The 19,798-nt window shown below is 43.2% G+C and overlaps 1 protein-coding gene across 1 annotated transcript in view; it reads left to right on the plus strand.

Moving 5' to 3' along the window:
- The window catches only part of TOP6BL (TOP6B like initiator of meiotic double strand breaks), a 62,108-nt gene that overhangs the window by 24,673 nt on the left and 17,637 nt on the right, over positions 1-19,798 (plus strand). The window contains exons 5-8 of the mRNA XM_069066446.1: positions 10,907-10,990; positions 12,475-12,530; positions 12,733-12,804; positions 15,791-15,974. Coding sequence (XP_068922547.1) covers positions 10,907-10,990; positions 12,475-12,530; positions 12,733-12,804; positions 15,791-15,974 — 396 coding nt within the window. The remainder of the gene's footprint in view (positions 1-10,906; positions 10,991-12,474; positions 12,531-12,732; positions 12,805-15,790; positions 15,975-19,798) is intronic.

The raw sequence follows: 19,798 nt of genomic DNA on the forward strand, positions 1-19,798 counted from the left end.
TAAATGGATCAAACCTTGAAGAAGCCTTGGTAGCCATTTCTAGTAGACTGACGATAATAGACCTTTTAAGGAGGCATAAGAGCAGTGCTGAGGAAATAGGTATTCCCTGTTGTGACTTATCTCCTTTAAGGGAATAATAAAAAGTAAATGTAATTGCAGATGACCAGTAGGCATTTCTAGGAAAAGAGGGTGTGTGCTTTTGCCAATTCAGGTAGCTACAAAGACATAAGATAAATAAAGCAAAGGTTCCCAAAGTATTCCAAAAGTATTCCCAAAGTATTAGTGGTGGTAGTCATGAGGAGTCATCCAGAGTGAAGGCAGAGCCTGCATCCAGCTGGTCGCTTGGCTATTCGAGGGAGCTGATCCTATTGAGGAGTGCACTCAGTCTCGTTCAGAAGAGCAAGAAGTATGTTTCGACAGAGATACCAGACCACTGGGCTTCACTGGAGATTCTCTTCTCTCCCTGGAAAGGCTGTCTTCTTAGCATTGACTTTTACATCATCCTCAAAGAGTTGATAGATATCATTTGAGTCAGCGATAGTATAAAAGACTCCTTTATCCTAGAAATACTCAATGCTGCATTGATTAATAATAGGTGAAAATACTCTTCACATATATATTTTTTCCTGCAGATATTTTTGTTATTCTGTTGCTTCATTTGTGTCCAACTCTACAGTATAAGGTAAAATCTTGTTAATTTTAATTGAAAGTTTGGGAGAGAAAAGAGAGTGATGCAAGAAAATTTTGGGAAGAGAATTAACAGCTTGTCAAAAGAGGCACAAAAAATACTGAAAAAAGTAATACCTTAAAAAACAGAACTGACCAAATGATAAAAGAGGTACAAAAATTCACTAAAGAGAATGCCTTAAAAAGCAGAATTGGCCAAGTGGAAAAAGAGGTACAAAATCTCACTGAAAAAAATAATTCCTTAAAAAACAGAATTGGGCAACTGGAAGGTAATGACTCCATGAGACATCAAGAAACAATAAAAGTCAAAAGAGTGAAAAATAGAAGAAATATCTCATCAGAAAAACATGGAAAATGGATTGAAGAGAAATAATTTAGAATCCTTAGACTCCCTGAAAGCCCTGATCAAAGAAAGATCCTAGACATATTTCAAGAAATTGTAAAAGGAAACAGCTCCAATATCTTAGACCCAGAGGGTAAAATAGAAATGAAAGAAACCACTGATCACTTCTTGAAAGAGATCCCATTAAATGAAAACTCTAAGGAATATTACAGCTTACATTCTAAAATTCCTAAGTCAAAGAAAAAATACGTTAAGCAGCCAGAAAGAATTCAAATGTGGTGGAGCCACAGTCAGGATCACATAAGATTTAGCAGGTTCCACATTAAAGGAGCAGAGGGCTTAGAATGCTATTACAAAGGACAAAGGAGCTAGAATTACAGCCAAGAAAAATTTACCAAGAAAAATTGAGTGTGATCTTTCAGGGGGAAATGAATATTTAATGAAATAGAGGACTTCTGCTGAATAGAAAATTTAACATTCAAGCAGAAGACTCAGGAGAAGCATAAGAAGGTAAACATCAAAGAGTAAACATAATTGACTTAATACATTCCTGAATGGGAAGGCGATACATGTAACTCCTAAGAACTTTATTATTCTTAGGACAGTTAAAAGAAAGTTACATAGACAGAGGACATGATTGTGAGTTGATTATGTTGGAATAATCTCCAGAAATAAAATGAGGGGGTAAGAAAGAGGGATGCCCTGGGAAGGGGGAGAAGGAGAAGGAAGAGGCAGAATGGGGAGATTTTTCCCACATTTACCACAAAGAGGTACAGAAAGAAGAGCTTTTACAATGGAGGGAAAAGTTGGGAGGTGGGTGGGCAATACTTGAACCTCACTCTCATCAGAATTGGTTCAAAGAGAGAAGAATATATATGCACATTCAGTTGTATATAGAAACATAACTTACCCAATAAGGAAATAAAAGTGGAAGGGAAGAAAAGAAAGGGGTGGGGGGAGAAAAAGAGTGAGTAGATTAAGGGGAGCAGTGGTTAGAAGCAAAATAGATTTTCAGGGAGGAACAGGACAAAAATAGAGAGGAAGAAACAGAAGAAAACGGGATGGAGGAAAATACATAGTAATCATAACTGTGAATGTAAATGGGATGAGCTTGCCCATAAAATGGAAGCAATAGCAGAATAAATTCAAAACCAGAATCCAGAAATATATTATTTATAAGAGACACACTTGAAACACAAAGACACACACAAAGTTCTAATAAAGGGCTGGAGGAGAATCTAATAAGCTTTCAAGTGAAGAAGGCTGGAGGAGCAGTCATGATCTCAGATGAAGCAAAAGCAAAAATAGACCTAATTAAAAGAGACAATCAGCAACATTACATCGTGCTAAAAAGTACCATACACAATGAAGTAATTATTACAGCATATTTCTCTGATAAAACCATCATTTCTCAAATATATGCTGAGTATAGAGCTGAGTCAAATTTATAAAAATAAGTCATTCCTTAGTCGATAAATGGTCAAAGGATATAACCAGGTAGCAAAGGATATAAACAAAGCTATAGTCATGAAAAAATGCTCTAGAGAAATGCAAATTAAAACAATTTAGGTACTACCTCATAACCATCAGAAGTGACAAATGCTGGAGGGGATGAGGGAAAAATAGGCATACTAATGAACTCCTGGTGCATTCTGGAGAACAAGGTCTATAAAACTATGCATGTTCTTTGACCCAGTAATGCAGATACTAGATCTATATCCCAAAGAGATCAAAGGAAAAGGAAAAGGACCCACATGTACAAAAATACTTATAGCAACTCTTTTTGTAGTGTCAAAGAACTGGAAATTGAAGGGATCCTCATCAATTGGGGAATGGCTGAACAAATTATGGCATATGATTATGACAGAGTACTACTGTGCTGTGGGAAATGATGAGGGGTTGGTTACAGAAAAAAAAAAAAAACATGACAAGACCTATATGAACTGACATAAAGGGAAGTGAGAAGAACCAGGAGATCATTGTGTACAATAACAGCAGTGTTGTAATGACGATCAGTGATGTGATAATGAAACACTTGGCTACTCTGATCTCTATGATGATCTGAGACAGTTCCAAAGGACTCATGATGAAAAAATGCTGTCCACCTCCAGAGAGAGAATTGATGAACTTTGAGTGCAAATTGAAGTATAGAATTTTCTCACTCTATTTTTTTTGCTTTTTAAAAAAATATGACTAACATGGAAATATGTTTTGCATGATTTCACATGTATAATTGATGTTATATTGCCTTCTCAGTGAATGGGGGAGGAAGTGGGAGGGAAAGAATTTAGAACTTAAAACTGAAAAATAAAAGGATGCTAAATATAAATAAATGATAAATTAGGATGCTAAAGAAATAACGTAAGAGCCCTTATCAACCCAGGAAAGAATTCTCCCAAAATTGATTGGGGTAATAATCAGACTAAGAGTAGAAGGCCTTTTTAGTAATTCAATGAAATGAAGCATCAGTTAAATTCACCTTTGACCAGGTAAAAAGGGAAATCATTAGAAGGAGTGGTTAAAGGAGGTTTGAATGATTTTAGTTAAAATTTAGAGAAATAATTTTCCAGAGTATGCTAAAAATTGTTTCTATTGTTCTGCTTACTGAATCAAAATGGTTGGTTGGTTGTTGTCCTTCCTTCTCAGAGAGGGCCAAAATGACATCACTATGTTGGGGTCAAGGCACTGCGTGTCCAACTACGATTGATTGGCTCCACCACGAGTCGGGCACAAATAGTCCACATGAACATCTGTAGTGGAGATGTCTCTGGATTTGTGTATCTTACGTTTCTTTTGAGCTACTGCAATTCTGCTTTGTTCATAGAGCACAGAACCATCTTTAATGTGGGCAGGCCATGGTGGGCAATCCTCTGCCAGTGTCTCCTGTACCTTACAAAGTTCTTCAGAGACCTTGACAGTGTCCTTGTATCACTTCTTCTAACCTCCATGGGAGCACTTACCTTGTGTGAGTTCTTTGCAAAATAGTTTTATAGGCAAACATATGTTTAGCATTTAAACAACATGGCCAGAGTTGCACTTTCTGCAGTAGAGTTTGAATGCTTGGCAGTTTAAATCAAGAAAGGACCACAGTGTCTGGTGCCTTATCTTGCCAGGTGATCTTCAGAAGTTTCCTAAGTCAATTCAAATGGAAACAATTCAGTTTCCTGGCATGTTGCTGGAATACTTCCCACATTTCACAAGCATATAGCAATGAGGTCAGTGCAGCAGGGCTCTGTAGACCTTCAGTTTGGTTGGCAGTCTAATACCTTTTCTCTCCCACACTTTCCTTCAGAGCCTCCCAAACACTGAGTTACCTCTGGCAGTGTGTGCATCAATCTCATCATCTCTGGAAAGTCACTGCCAAGGTAAGGGAACTTGTGCACAGTGTTCACAATTTTTCTATTTGCTGTAACTGATGGTTCCACCTATGGATGGTGTGGTGCTGGCTGATGGAGAACCTATGTTTTCTTGGTGTTAATTGTTAGGCCAGAATTAGCACAGACAGCAGAGAATTGATCCAAACTTTGTTGCATCTCAGCTTCAAAGGTAACATTGAGCATACAATCGTCTGCGAACAAAGAATCATGCACCAATTCTCCCTATACTTTAGTCTTGGCTTTGAAGCCTTTTCAACTTGAAACCATTTATCATCAGTACAATAGCTGACTGTGATGCTGTTTTCATCCTCGTTGATGGGTTACTGAAAACATCATGCTAAAAATTTAGCATGGGAGCAAGCATACAATCTTGCTTTACTCCACTGGTGACTGGGAAAGCTTGAGAGCATTATCTATTATCCAGAACCCATGCAAGAATACCGTCATGAAACTGATGTACAATACTGATGAACTTCTCTGGGCAACCAGATTTTGCCATTATCTTCCACAAGCCTTCATGACTGATGGTATCATAGGTCTTGGTCAGATCAATGAATGCTGGGTACAGACCAGAAGGTCCTGGCATTTTCCCTGGAATTGTCAGGCAGCAAAAAACCATATTGACCGTTCCTCAACCCTTTCTGAAGCCACACTGGCTCTCAGGTAGATGACCATCTTTCAGATGCAGGTCAGCCTATTAAGGAGGACTCTGGCAAGAATCATGCCAACAATGACCAAGAGAGAGATCCCTTTGTGATTGTCACAGGATAATCTATTTCCTTTACTTTTACAGAGATGGACAGTGGAGGCATCCTTGAACTCCTGGAGGATAATCTCTTTTTGCCATATAACCTGGAAAATGTTAGACAGTTTTTGTATGAACAGTGGGCCCTTGGGCCTTGTAGATTTCTTTTGGAATAGAGTCAACACCAGGCACTTCCCCACATGAGAGGAGACTCATGGCATTCAAAACCTTCAGTTTTGAAAACTTTCAGTGACTTTCAGTTGGAAGGTCAGCTAGAGAGAGATTGACTTCATCCTGAGGTATATGGTCAATGGCTTCAGCACTGATTGATGATGGTCTGTTGAAAACCGTATGGAGGTGTTAAGCCCATCTCTCCAGGATCACGTCCTTATTGCTAATCAATGTGGCTCCTTCGGCACTGAGTAGTTGAGGTGCACCATAGGTCTTTGGTCCACAAATAGCCTTTAGGACATAATAAGAGTCCTATGGAGTGTTACTATAGTGTAAAACTGTATTTCAACTGCCTTCTTACCTTACAGAGCCAGGATACAAGGATACAAATTTCTATTCCAATTAAAAAATAAGATATTGACAAATGTTTTCGAAAACTTCTCATAAGTCTCAGATCTATCCTTTGGAAATTTGTAGGGAGTGATAATAAAAAAAATATCTTTTCACTCCCAACTGACAAATGGTCAAAGGATATAAATAGCCAATTTTCAGAATAAGAAATCCAAGTTATCAGTAGCCATATACAAGTCAAATAATTAGAGAAATAAAATTAAAACAATTCTGAGGCACCACCTCACACACTGATATATCCATCAGATTGGTTAACATGACAGAAAAAGAAAATGACAAATGCTGGAGAGGAAAACAGATATATTAGTGCACTGTTGGTAGAGTTGTGAAACTAGTCTAACCATTCTGGAAGGCCATTTGAAACTGTGCCCCAAAAGTTATTAACTGTGCAGACCCTTTAACTCAGCAAGACTGCTACTTAGGCTATACCCCAAAAGAGGACTATTTTTGTACCCACATGTACAAAAATATTTATAGCAATTGTTTTTGTGTGGTGGCAAAGAATCAGTGACCAAGGGAATGCCCATCAACTGGGGAATGCCTGAACAAGTTGTCATATACGAATGTGATGCAATACTATTGTATTATAAGAAAAGATGAAGGGAATGGCTTCAGAAAAATCTGGGAAGACTTATATGAACTGATGCAACATAAAGTGAGCAGAACCAAGAGAACAATCCACACAGTAACATCAATATTGTAATAATAATCAATAGAGAAAGATTTAACTATTCTGATCAACACAGTGATCTAAGACAATGCCAAAGGACTTATAATGAAACATGCTATCCACCTCCAGATAGAGTACATATGAACAGTAAGTACAGATGGAAACCTTTTTTCTCCTTATTTTTCTTGCCTTTTTTTGGTAACATGGCCAATGTATAAATATGTTTTGCTTGACTACATACATATATAATGGGTATCATATTTCTTGCCTTCCCAATGAGTGGGGGGAGGGATATAGGTAGGATAAGAATTTGGAACTAAAAATAAAAATTAAAAATAAGAAAAAAATATTATCAAGTCAGGCAGACCAAGTGGCCTACACACCTGCTTGCTGCTTACTAAGGAAGCAAAGCATTACAACAGTCTCGTCCAAGTTTCTCAACTAGAGCAAAACTAAGGAACTCTACAAACTAGAAGGTACATGACTGTGTCATCAAGAGGCAAGAATAAAACTCTTCAAAATGGATTTTAAAACTGCTAGGAATGACCGGAGCTTTCTTAATGAAAGTTGGTGTGGATAATCTTATTAGAGGCCTCTAGGCCAGCATGTAGCAAACTTGCCATTTGTTCTTCTTTTCAGAGAAAAACAATGACATCACAGAGTAATGTTTTGACTCACATAAATTGGATTTAAGTGAGGTAGAGCTGTGCAAAGTTGTCAGCCTCACTCTTTCTTCATGAGTCACACGAATCCAGTGGCAAGAAAAAAAGCCAAGATGACAGGCAGTGGCCTGCGATGCAGTGGATGACCTTGACATCTTCAGTGACTGACCAAGATTTAAATGCTCCACAGCACCTGCTTCAGCTACCTTCATAGCTATAGAAAATCTTCAGATGCTTGGAGTAGATATCCCCTTACCTCACCAACAGGTTTGAAGCCTGTCAGTTACCCTTGACCTGGTTTAGCCTATCTACTTTCACCAAGATGGTTTTACCAGGGTGTGGCTGTTGCTGCTCATTCTACAGCTTCTTGGAACCACAGGTGAGTTGAGTAACAGGTGGGACACCAAAGGTGGATGAGCAGCCCTGAAAAGAGCTGAACAAGCCCTTACTCCAGAAGTGCTTATCCTCCCTTAATACTCCATGTACCCCATGGAGCAAACTAAGACCCTAATGAAGGAGAAAGAAGGTACGAGTTGATCTAAAGGGATTATGTTTCAGTGAGGCTCCAAAACAATTTCTCTACATATGGCCATTGCAAGTAAAGATCATCTTGAGTCAGAAAGAATTTTTGCTCTGCATGGCACAGGCCAATGCAGTGGTCATCTTTGTCCCCCTATAAAGTCTCCAGAATCACAGTCTTCACCTCCTTGGCTTCTTCCACAGTAGTCTCTGTACCCATCCAATCTTCCCCCCACTTCTCCTGCCATAACCCCTCTCACTGTTTCTTCTGGAGTAGTCAAAACCCCCTGTCCCTGCCACCAAAGGAGCTACCGTTTGAGCCCTGGCGTGACTTTCCCACGTGGTCCACTTTGATCTGTCACTCATCCATTTCTGACCAGCACGGCACCCATAGTGTGTACAGGGCTGGTGAAGCCAAAGCCCCAGGACCTTGGTATATCCCTGTTTTTGATCGCTATGACCTTGACTACGTCCCCAAAGTTGCTGAATTACTGCTTCAATGCCTGCTTGTCCATGTTGAAGTCCTTGGATGTGGTAATGACTCAGGTGAACAAGCAGTGAAGAGGACATTGAATCCAAGCTCTGCTCCTTTATGTTTAATGTTCCACAGGCTATTGTACAGATGGTACAAAATAACTCCTTTTTATAACTGAGTGGAGATATTTGGATGCAGATTCATCTTCTGCAGCCTCCTCAAGCAGCTTTGGGACAGCTCCATAGCAGAAAGGACAGCAGGGCTGCTGTGTGTCTTATCCAGTTCCTGCACGAGCTTGTCTTCTGTGAGATCTTGCAGCAACTCATATGTTAGACATGAAGGTTTGAAAAGCACCTGCCGTTATCTCATTTTAGCTGTACTGTGAGGTAGGGATTGCAAATAATATGCCCACTTTACAGAGGAGGAAGCTGAGCTCATAGAAGTAAAGTGACTTGTTCAAGGACACACAGCTAGTTAGAGAGTAGCAGTAGGATTTGGCAGAGCTGCTGTAGCTTGGGCATTCCCAGAGCAGCAGGAACAGACACTTTTCTTCCTTGGATAGTTCATGTGCCCCTTCTCGTGTTTAAACAGTAGAGCGTGATGAGAAGGACAAGTCTAATGCTCCTGTTCCCCTGTCATTGGCTTGTCTGCAGTCAGCAGCAGGGTAGCTAATGCCCAGATACCCTGATAAAGACCTTATTTACTTTGGTGCTGATGGACAGCTCAGCCAGTGGGTGCCATTGGCTGGAAAAGTTCTAGGTCTTGTGCTCTCTCCTTCTGTCTGATGCTCCTGATTATCTCTGGGTTCTCATTAGTGTAGAATTCCTAATCCAGCCCTGTGTGCCCTGACAACTACCCACTCTCTTGGAGTCTGACAATCAACTCTGCTGCAGTGCCAGCACACTTCTGCCAGGAAGACAACGAACGCTGCTATTTCTTAAGTACTTGCTAGGTACTTGCTAGGCATCACAGGAGTAGGCAATGGCTTCTACCCATGAAGTGCTTGTGATCTACCTGGGAACATATGGTTCTGGCCACTCCTCCCTTGGGAATGATTTCAGGGCATCATCCAAACCATATACAAGCCAAGCATAGTCATTTTAACAGCCAGAGTGTTGGGCATTCACTCATCTTTACCCCCAACAGCCTTGCACTCTGATAAGTAAACAAACAGAGATTATAGTTTGAATAACGTGCCTCATATGTATTTATTATGATACCTCTACATATGTATATAGAATATCTAGTACTATTTTTCAAATGTATGTAAATATTATTGCGATTAATACAAATTCATTTAAAAGTGTTACTGAAGTCAGTTTTTTGTCATATTAAGGAAATATATGACAAAAATAGTTCAAACTATTTTTGTTCAAAAATTATACATTCAAAAATAAAAAAAGTCATAAGTTCAAAAATTGTTCAAACCCTAATTACTAAAGATTTTTAATTTAGAAAGGGATGCTCATGCTCAAAACAGTTGGAAACCACCAAGTTAGAACATTGAGAAAATAATGCACAAGGTCAATCTCAAACCATTCCAAGAACCTACCTGGCAAGGTGCCGACGTCAGTTGTGAAAACAGCATGGAGCCCACCGACTCACTGGTCTGCCTGCCAGTGTCTGAAAACAGTGCTCACATCAGCAACATGGTTTGCTACAGCAAGCACCACCGTGGGTAGTTAGACACGGTGAAGGCAGAGAGTACAGGCCAAGAGTCATGTGATAATTGCTTACTAGGGAACTTGGTGCCCAGGACTAACAGCATTTCTTTTGTCCATAGGAAGGGGGTGTCCCAGCCATTCCAGATGCCTTAGGCTGGGCCAGCAGAGGAGCCCAGTACCCTGGACCCAAACAGCAAAACACTTTTATGAAACGTATAGTGGTGCTCCTTTCTGGGGAAAGAAGAGAAAAACTGGAACGGAAAGTCTGTCTCTGTGTTACCTGGCAACATCATGAGCTTCCTTTCATGATCTAGCCATGTATTTTACAAAGCCCTGGGGGTGCTCCGCGATGAGAGCCCTTATGGCACGGGGTTTATGACTGACTTAGCTGCAAGATTGCTTTGGTACTTTCCTTCTTCCCCAGCGGGGGCTTTCACTGTGTTCCCTAACCCAGACTCTCCCTTGTCTTCTCATGCATTTCAAAGATGTGTTTTATTGATAGCCGGCTCACTGCCTGGGGGATGTTGGACATGCTTCACTAGGCATTATTTTCCTGATCTGTAAAATTAGAGGTTGGGCTAACTGATCTTCTTCAGGGTCCTTTCAACACTAATTCCTATCTATATTTTGTGCTTTTTTATGTTTGAAAGGTAGAGAAATAATATAGGCCTCTTAAGTCAATCAACTATTTGGAAACATCATGCCTATGTATAATAGTGCCACTGGGAGTTCTGGGAATTTATTTCAAACATAGGTGAGATCACTTCCTGTGTGAACCAGAAGGAGGCTCTTATTTCTAAGCATTGTTTCCTCCAGTCCATTATCTAATAATAGCAGCTAGCATTTATAGATAACTTTAAGGTTTGTAAAGAGCTTTGCAAATATTTTCTCATATATATACCCGGAGGACTGTCTTCCTTTGTTTACAGACTGCCCAAGCACCTACTTGCCTTTAATGTTCAAGTTCTTGCCTTTAAAGTTAGAGCTCTTGAAAAGAGGTTTTAAGGGCCTCCCCTCCTCCAAGGTGCCGTCAGCCTCTCCTGCCTTCTCATTTTGACCTCAGTAATTTTAATTGTTTCTCTCTGAATGTTCAGATAGCTTCACATGAAATATTCATTGTCGTCCAAGAAACAGCACATTTGTAATCTGAGGGTTTGGATTCTTATGTGCGTTTTTTAACAGGTTGATGAAAAGCCCACAACTTGGATGACAGATTGTCTGGTTATCAAGCAGTTTTTGCACAAAACCAGCGTAGTTCACCCAAAGGTAACCTGTTTATTAACTTGGTGTTGCCATTTTGGTCAGTGACAGTGGGAGGTGGGGGGGGGGATGGGGAGGAGTCATCTCTTCTGCTGGAGATTCTACACTGTCTGTCTTTCTGTCAGTAATGACAATTTCTAGTGTTGAACTGGTTTGGTTTTGGTGTGCCTTTGAAGGAGTCTGATAAGAGGGAGATCAGAACAAACATTCTTTAGTACCTACTGTGTGCCAGACCTTGTGCTAACTGCTTTTTACAAATATTATCCCATTTGATGCTTACAACAACCCTGCAAGATAGATGCTGTTATTATCCCCATTTAAATTTGAGGAAACTGAGGCAGACATTGGTTAAGTCACTCTCCCAAAGTCATGTAGCCAGTGAGTGTCTGAGGCTGTATCTGACTATTTCCTGACTCCCAGCCCACTGCTCTATCTCCTGTGGTGCCCCCTAGCTGCTAAGTAAGAGACAGACAGAGAGAGGAGACAGAGACTGAGAGACAGAGACAGAGAGACACAGAGAGAGAGAGAGCTCTACTTCAATACAGACTTTTCCTTGGAGTTTTTGTCTTCAGCCTTGCTGTTGTCTCTGTCACCTTGGATGGGTCTTTTCCTTCTGGTAGCTTTAGTTCTCTTTTATACACATGTGCTAACTAACCCCTGCTTCTACTCTTTCTTCCCAGAGTGACCAAGGAAGCAAATTAGAGACTTTCTCTGCGTGTGTTTGAACGCTGGACATCCAAAATGTGCATGAGGACCCCTCCTCAGAGGCGGTGCTGGAGATCATTGTGTTCACAGCTGTGGGGCACATCTCCTTTCCTTGTTTCTTGCCCTTCGCCCTCCTGCTTGTTCTCCAGCCTTTCCAGACGAGGCCCAATGGGCTCACCTGCTGTTCCTCAGACTAGGAATCTAGTATCCCTTCTTGGTGCCTTTGCATAAGTTACTTCCAGTGCATGGAATATATTTCCTCTATCCCTCTATAGAGGCTTTCAAGGCTCCATATCCATGTCTCCTCCCATGGAAAGTCTTTCCTGATCCCCCCGGCCCTAAATGGGTTTAAAGTCAGGGACTTATGAGTTCCCATGTCACCTCAGACATTTACTAGCTATGTGACCCTAAGCATGGTCCTTAACTACCATCTGCCTCAGTTTCCTCAAACATAGAATGGAGATCATAACAGCACTTACCTCACAGGGCAGTTGTAAGGGTCAAATGAGATAATGTTTGTAAAATGCACTTAGCCCAGTACCTGAGACACATAGTAGGTGCTAAATAAATGTTTATTCCCTTCATCTTGTTAGATTTCTCTTGGCCTTCTCAAATGATTGCACATGAGTGTCTGTTGCCTATTGAACCTTTTATTCCCAGTGCATAGCACACAGCACTTTGTTGGATTGGATTGGATTGGAAATGCATTGAATTGTGAGGAAGAGCTTGAAGATGGATGGGGATTTAGCCTTTGCTAAATACTCTAGCTACTCCTTTGTTTGCAGGTCAGTTTCCACTTTGGAGTGAAGGTGAATGGAGTTCTCTCCAAGGAAACCTTTGGGTAAGTCCCCTTCTGACCACAGAGGTGGTACTGTTTCCTATGGCCCTGACAAGTATGGTCCCCTCACCTACCGTTCACTAATCACCAGCCTGACCAGGGCGAGGAAGGGGTCCCCTGAGGTGGCAGACCAAGAGCCTCTGTTGTGAGCCAGAACAAGACGTGGGAGGAGCTGGCATTTGACATGTCTGTCTGTCCTTCCCAGGGGAGAGAAGGAGCCCATTGTGAAGCTGAAGAATGGGATCGGCCTGCTCACCAATCGGCTCCACTATATGAGGTGAAGGAAAAGCTCTGTCTTTCTCATCCCGGTGACCTGGGAAAAAGGAAGGTCCTTGGGATGTGGTGGGGCAGTTTGATTGGGGTTTGGCTTGGCTTATCATCCTCTGAGATGCTGCTCTCCCCTCTACCTGTGACTAAGAGAAACTTAAATCAGGGCTTTGACCCCAAAGGCTCTCGACTGTATCATAGTTATCATGATGAGATTATTCTTGAAGACATAGAGCAGAGATGTTTCTGCTCTCTGGTGTGAAGACCTGCTGAGCTGAGTTTGCAAAGGGGTAGCCCTGGGGGCTGAAGTTTTCATCCCCAGCAACTGAGAGTCACGGACGACCCACCCTCTGATTTCTCTTAGTGGAGGGCATGTGCCCATTGATGAGGTTATGACTTGTTAAATACTGGAATCATAACACTACATATGTCACAGCCAGCAACACACTGACTCCATGTAGGGAATTGGAGAATAAGGAGAAGCCAGATTGAGGCATGCTTACATTTTACCAATACTGTTCCCTGCTCTGCTCCACAGTCTTCTATCAGCAGGAAGTCCAGAATTCCAGAGTGTTGGACAGGGCCTCCAGTGACCTGGGGAAAGTGAGCTTTACCTCTCTGGGCCTCTACTCAAATTAGGGAGCTGAACTAGATGACCTCTGTTTGTGGTTGTTCAGTCACTTTCTGTCATGTCTGATTCTTTGTGACCCCATTGGGGTTTTCTTGACAGAGATACTAGAGTGGTTTGCCATTTCCTTCTCCAGCTTGTTTTACACATGAGGAAACTGAGGCAAAGAGTGTGAAATGACTTGCCCATTGTGAAATGACCCAGCTAGTAAGTGTCTGAGGTAGGATTTGAACTCAGGAAGAAGAGTTCTCCTGAAGCCAGACCAGGTGTCCTAACCGCTGCACCACCTAGCTGAAGGGACTTTCAAACCCTTAACATATTTGAGTCTATGAAAAACTGTTTCTCATATTAAATCAGTGCTGTTCTAATCTCTTATTAGAAGTTTAGGAGCTGTTTACTCCAAAGAGTAGATGCCATTTCCCATCACCTTTTGTCTGATCAATATTTAGAGTTGTCAACTGCCCGGAAAACTATTCAAGTGTTAGATGACTACACTTTCATCTGTCTCATTCATGGAATTGAAATTCCTTCTTCTAGTTAAGCCTGTGTCCTCTTGATAGAGCATGGTGTAGCAAAAAGGCAGCCTCAGAGTCAGGAAAGTCTGGGTTCAAATCCTGCCTATGACCTGCTGGCTGTTTACCCAGGCAAGTCACCTGATTCTTCAATGCAGACAATGCTGAGATTATAAATTGAAGGGTGGTTGCTGATCTTCGTTGGTAGAAAGCATTTCCTCACTGAGAGTTCTCTTGTACTAGTGAAATCACAGGCCCATCCAAACGACTCACATTGATATGACTCACTTGAACCTGGTATAAGGAGACTGGGGGAGTCTGTTCTGATGAGGCCAAAAGACATTTTCAGTGACTTATCACTCTTTTGGAGTCTCTCCTTTTGAGCTGACTTGGTTCTGGCTCACCTTTAGGGGTGAAGAAATACCTGTGGGCAAGCCTGGGAATGAAGGGATCTGCCATAGTCTGGGTGGCCCAGGGCTCTCGAGAAAGCTATCTTGTTTGAACCTAGAATTTCTTGAGAGGGCATAACTGGAGCCTTCATTCAGTGGAATACCTGGGCTCACTAGAAAGAGGAACCAGCTTCTCATTCAGCAGTGGTATCTGGCTTTCCAAGGCCCCTTTAGAGCAGGACTGGTTCTCAAACCAGTTAGGGGCAGCTAGGTGACACAGTGGGTAGAACTCTGGGCCTAGAGTCAGGAAGTCCTGAGTTCAGATCTGATCTCAGAAACTAGCTGTGTGACCCTGGGCAAGTCACACAACACCTCTGTTTGCCTCAGTTTCCTCAACTGCAAAATGGGGATAATAACAGCACCTATGTTGCAGAGTGGTTATTGAGGACCAAAACAAGTTCTTTGTAAGGTGCTATGTAAATGCCTATTCCCCTCCCCTCCCTTCCCAGAAACTCTTGGGGTATTCAGGTCTGAACCACAGGTTTTCTCTTAGCTTAGCTGGCCCCAGGTAATCAGGACCTAAAGGTTTATTTGATCCAATACTGAAGGGAAAGTGTTTGGTGGAATATATTCCATTGGCTTAAAGAGAGAGGGGAGAAAGGGGCTCAATGATATTTCTCTTTATAGGATAGACCTGCTAGTAGGTAAGTAGCCACCTAATTCAACCCTTAGCATGATTCTTCCTGGGGACAGAAGATGGCCTGGCTTACCCTACTGTTCTTAGGAAATGGAATTTTCCCAGTGATATAAAAAAGCATCTGGGCTGGGGGTGTGTGCTATGTAGACAAAATTATTTCAGGGGCTCTCCCAAGCCTGACTCTATGGCTAGATGATAGGGTCATGTGTGCTCATGGAAACCAAACCACCTGGCTGTCTCTGCTTGGAATCACTAAGCTGGAGCTACAGATGACAAACATTCCTTTTGGTAAAGGGGAAGCTGCTCGTGGTGCTGGCAGAAACAGGGACTAGGATCACAGGAACTCAGGGGTGGAAGGGACTTCAGAGAATGTCCATTGAAGGCCCTACCTCCAAAGAGGTGTGCAGTGGTGCTGACCCCCACGATGCCAGTTTTGATGGTGCCCTAGGTGGGGATCTGAGTCTCCTAGCCCTGAGAGCCAACTACGGGCAGAGAAAGAGGAGTGTGTGAGTGTGTGCCTGTTTGAGAGTATGTGTGTGTGCCTGTGTATGTGAATATATATGTGTGAGTGTGAGTGTATGTGTGTGAACTTGTGTATATATGTGTGAGAGGGTATGTGTGTATGTGACTGTGAGTATACATGCATGCCTCTGTGTGTGTGTGTGTCTGAGTGGTTAGAAGGGGCTTCACAGATGTTAATGGTTTCTTTTAGCCATTTATTGAGGGAAAAAATGCCCTCTGAGTTCCTTTCCTGTTTTCTGTGTCACCAGGCCAGGAATTCCGGTGGCCCACCAAGTCTGCAGCAGAATCCACCCTGTGTTAGGGCATCCTGTGGCCCTCTTCATTCCTGACGATGAAGCCAGCATGGGCTTACTGGGGCAGCTGACCCTTACTCCAACAGCTGCTTTGTGTCCCTGCTGCAAGCTTCATCCCAACCAGACCAGCAGGATCTCTGCAGCCTTCATATCCTTTTAATGATGCTGAGGCCAAATTATCTTTGGCAATCACTCAGTCCTCCCAGACCCGAGAATGCCATTGGCACCTGCACATACAGTGTGGGCACCTGGGACCGCTTCTGTAGCCCCTCCTCTGTGTGCCTTGGGATAAAGAATATAGGCCTCAGTAGGGGAACGGTGAGAAGGAGGGCCTCTCACTGGGAGCTTGACAACCTTCCTCAAAGACCATATTTAAATAATTTCAAAACTTTTTTTTTTGTTACCACATCCCTGGGACACAGGGAACATTCTTCCCATTTAAATGTGGCTTCACTGTAGGCCCACCAGGGAAGCCATACCATGAAAGCGTGTGGTGGTAGCTGGGGAAGTAGGGGTCAGTGTTCCATCTTTGGGGTCCATGCTCCATGGGCTCGACTCAGTGGGACGCAGCACATCACCACTGGCAATGCTTGGGCACTAGCTCAGGAGGTCTGTTTTTAATGCAAGTGGGAAAACTAGTTTCTTAAAGCATCAGTTTATCTGGTGGAAGGCCCATCCAAAACCAGCCTGCCTCTTTCTAGGTCCCTGCAAATCTAGATGCATCGCGCGGCTTCCCTATGAGGCCAGAGGCTCACTGTGGACAGGCAAGTGAGCATTTGATTTATCATTTATGGCAGACATTTTAAACAATTGCTTTTTAAAAACCATTTTTAAAGGCAATGTAAATGTTTTGTATTGTTTGTAGAGGAGATGATCTATCAGGAAGCCTTGAGTAAGCACCGGCTGTGTGTGAGAAGCTTAAGGCAGGGCTAGGACACAACGCTGGTGAGGCTGGGTAAAGAGAGGCCCATTTGAGAAGGATGCTGGGCTCCTTGCATTGTCGGGGGGGGGCCTTCTATCAAAGGCTTTGAGAACTTGGTCATAAACAAGCAGCTGCATTTATTTTTACAGAGTCTTCTAACTGTGTGTGAAGTCAGAGCAGGGTTTCCAGTTGTAGGAAATGTGTGGCCGAATGATCCTCTCATGACTTACCTCACACAAGTCACTAATGGGCCCTGAAAATCTTAAAGTACTGTATTAATGCAAGTTACTAATTTTGTTACAGTGAGAGGGTTGAACTATTTTATCTCCAAGGTTCATCTCATGTTAGATGATTCCATGACTTGGGGTATGTGAAAAAGCTCCGAGACAGAAGGTGAGGGAGGCACCTGGGGTATGGCCTGGGGCACTAGAAGAAATGCTTAGGGCCAGCTCCCCCCAGCTAGTATCCATTATCGAGTGTAAAACAGCACTGCACTGAAGCCTGGGCAATCAACAAAACAAGCACTGGTTGATTTCAAAAGTGTAAATGCTGGTACTGAAAATTTAACAGTCAGCTCCCCCCTTCCCACCCCAGGCAGTTCAGTGTGCTCCAAGATGCCTGGCAGGCAGGCTTGTGCCACCAAAGCAGAGAATTTGAACCTAGGTACAGTAGAGAATGAGGGCACCCCCAAGGATGAGAGGGAGGAACATTTAAAAATGCACACCAGAGGAATTTTGAGTTGATTCAGAAGGCAACTGGCAGGCCCAGTAGATTTTAGAGCAAGAAAGTTACATTAAGATTATGCTTTAGGCTTAGAAAAAAGATTCTTGTTCTCCAAGGCCTGGATTAGGTAGTAAAAAAGCAGGTAGCCAGAGTCTGGCTAACAGCTTATGGCCTGGTCCAGGGCTGTAGCATCAGCAGGGGCAGGGGTGACAAGAAATGGGCCCTTCCTGCATGGATCTCCTGAGGGTCAGCTTGCAGAGGGCACAGCCAGCTGCTGCTACCACCTAGCAAGTCTAACCCAAGAAGGAAGGGGAGACAAAGCTGACAATGGCTTTGTTGGCATTGGGATCCTTGGAGGGAAGTCAGGAAAGGGATGAGCCTTCAGAGATGCTGCCTTTTGGGTGCCATTGGGCCATCTGGAAAATGACTGCAAGACAGAGGAGGGGATGAGAAGCTGGAGTGCTGAGGGAGGAAGCTTACAGAATTAAAAGCACATGTAAAATAGGACAGTTAAGATAAAATGGGAACAGAGACTATCTGAGGGAAGCCTGGGGAGTAAAAGCTCCAAGGCATTTGGGAGGAGCTGACTATATTGGGCTCTGAGTATGGCTCCTCTAGGTTCCAGACTGTGAAGGCAAAAGGGAAACCCTTTGAGCTACAAAGTAGACAATGTCTTAGAAAAGAAAGCCTTTAATGCTTGTTCCTGAGACTGAGCTCCAGGAGTAAGCTATCCTGTGGTCCTTGTATAAGGACCATTGAGTAGCATGAGGGACAAGTTTTCAGCTTCTGTCTTAAAGGAGACACCAGTGCTGTGTCACTCTCTTCAGATCGGCAGCTCTCTTGCCCTGTAAATGCAAAGAGTAACAGCTGAGTCACCAAGGGTCTCTCTGCCAGGCCCAAGAGGCTTTACGCAGCCCAGGGCATGGGCGTTAACATGGCCTTTCAGTGGTCTAGTGTCTTTGGCAGATATCCATGGAATCCTCCACTGTCTGTGACACAGCCATCCTTTGCTGGTCAAAGTAGAGGGATGGGCTTTCATGTCAGGGGAGCAGGGCTATGTTTGTCATTCTTTTATGAAAAGTTTAGGAGCCAGGCTGGTGCTGTTAGCCAGGAGAAGGCTGCCTTGCTCATAGAGGTCTGGTTTGGAAGCAGAACCTGGAGAGAGTGTCTGTGTTCTTGGAAAATGCACACCCTTTCTCCCAGTTCTTGTGAAACAGATTGGTTGGGGGGGGGGGGGGCAGGTACACTCTCTGCTATCTGCTCACTCCCTCTGTGCTCCAACCCAAACTAGGTCACTAAGAGAGCTATTTGGAAAACTTGGGAGTCTACACAAGCCCCTGTTTCAAGGCTCAAGAAAGTTCTACTTCTCAAGACTTCTGGGTCACTAGGTTCTTTTAGAAGTGACTGAACAGAGATGCAGATGCTGGGGTCAGTCTGAGCCCAGACTCTGGCAGTCACATGGCTTCGCTAAGACTGATGAAATTCAAGTCCAAGTGAAGCATCTTTAGCTAAAAGGGGCCAGGTCTGATCTTCAGACATCAGGGGACCTCTTCTTTCACAGAAAGAAGTCCTTCTGGGCCTTGATGTGTGGAGGTGGCTGGGGTTTTCAAAAGCCAAGCTGGCAGAATCCAAGCTTTGTTAGGCCCCATGGAGTGGGAAAGCTTTGAGGTTGGCCTGTTGTCCAAGGTTGAGGCTTACTTGTCTACTGTCAGTTTGCCCACAGAGTACTGAGGGAATTGTGTGGCTGCTGTAACCCCATGTCCTGGGTCCTAATGGGTTGACAGTCTGAGTTTGTGAGCAGCCACACTGGTACGATGGGTCTTGGGAGCATGAGTTCAGGGTCTGTGTTGGACTTGGACAGACTCTTCCTATCTATCATTTCCTACAGAAATGTCCCTTATATGTAAGTGATGGGATCGCACAGGTTTCCCTTTATTGCCTCACTGTCATTGCCTCTCCTTCCTAGGTCTTTTTCCTCACCTGCTTCTCTTTTGTGTGTGGTCGTCACTGAATTGCCTATCCCCAAAGTGTTGGAAGAATTCATGACTGATTCAGATGGCCTTTCCTCTTGGGATTAGGGAAAGTGCCCTCCCCTCCAGCGACTTCCTCCTGCGGTCCTGGTCTACATTTTCATTTTTATGATACTTTGCTGGCTGGTAGGCAAGTTTGATAATCCTCACAGGAAACACCTTTTTCTAAGTTCACTCTGTAAGAAAACAGGAGAGGCTGCTACGGGGAGATTCTTAATCCTTCTATTCTGTATTGCCCTGGAAGACAGAGCCAAGGTCAAAACCATAAGGTTGCAAGGCAGCCGTTGG

This window comes from Petaurus breviceps, unplaced genomic scaffold, assembly GCF_028583685.1.
Source record: "Petaurus breviceps papuanus isolate PSGF00001 unplaced genomic scaffold, PetGlider_PUasm1.0 90721, whole genome shotgun sequence".
NCBI lineage: Eukaryota > Metazoa > Chordata > Mammalia > Diprotodontia > Petauridae > Petaurus > Petaurus breviceps.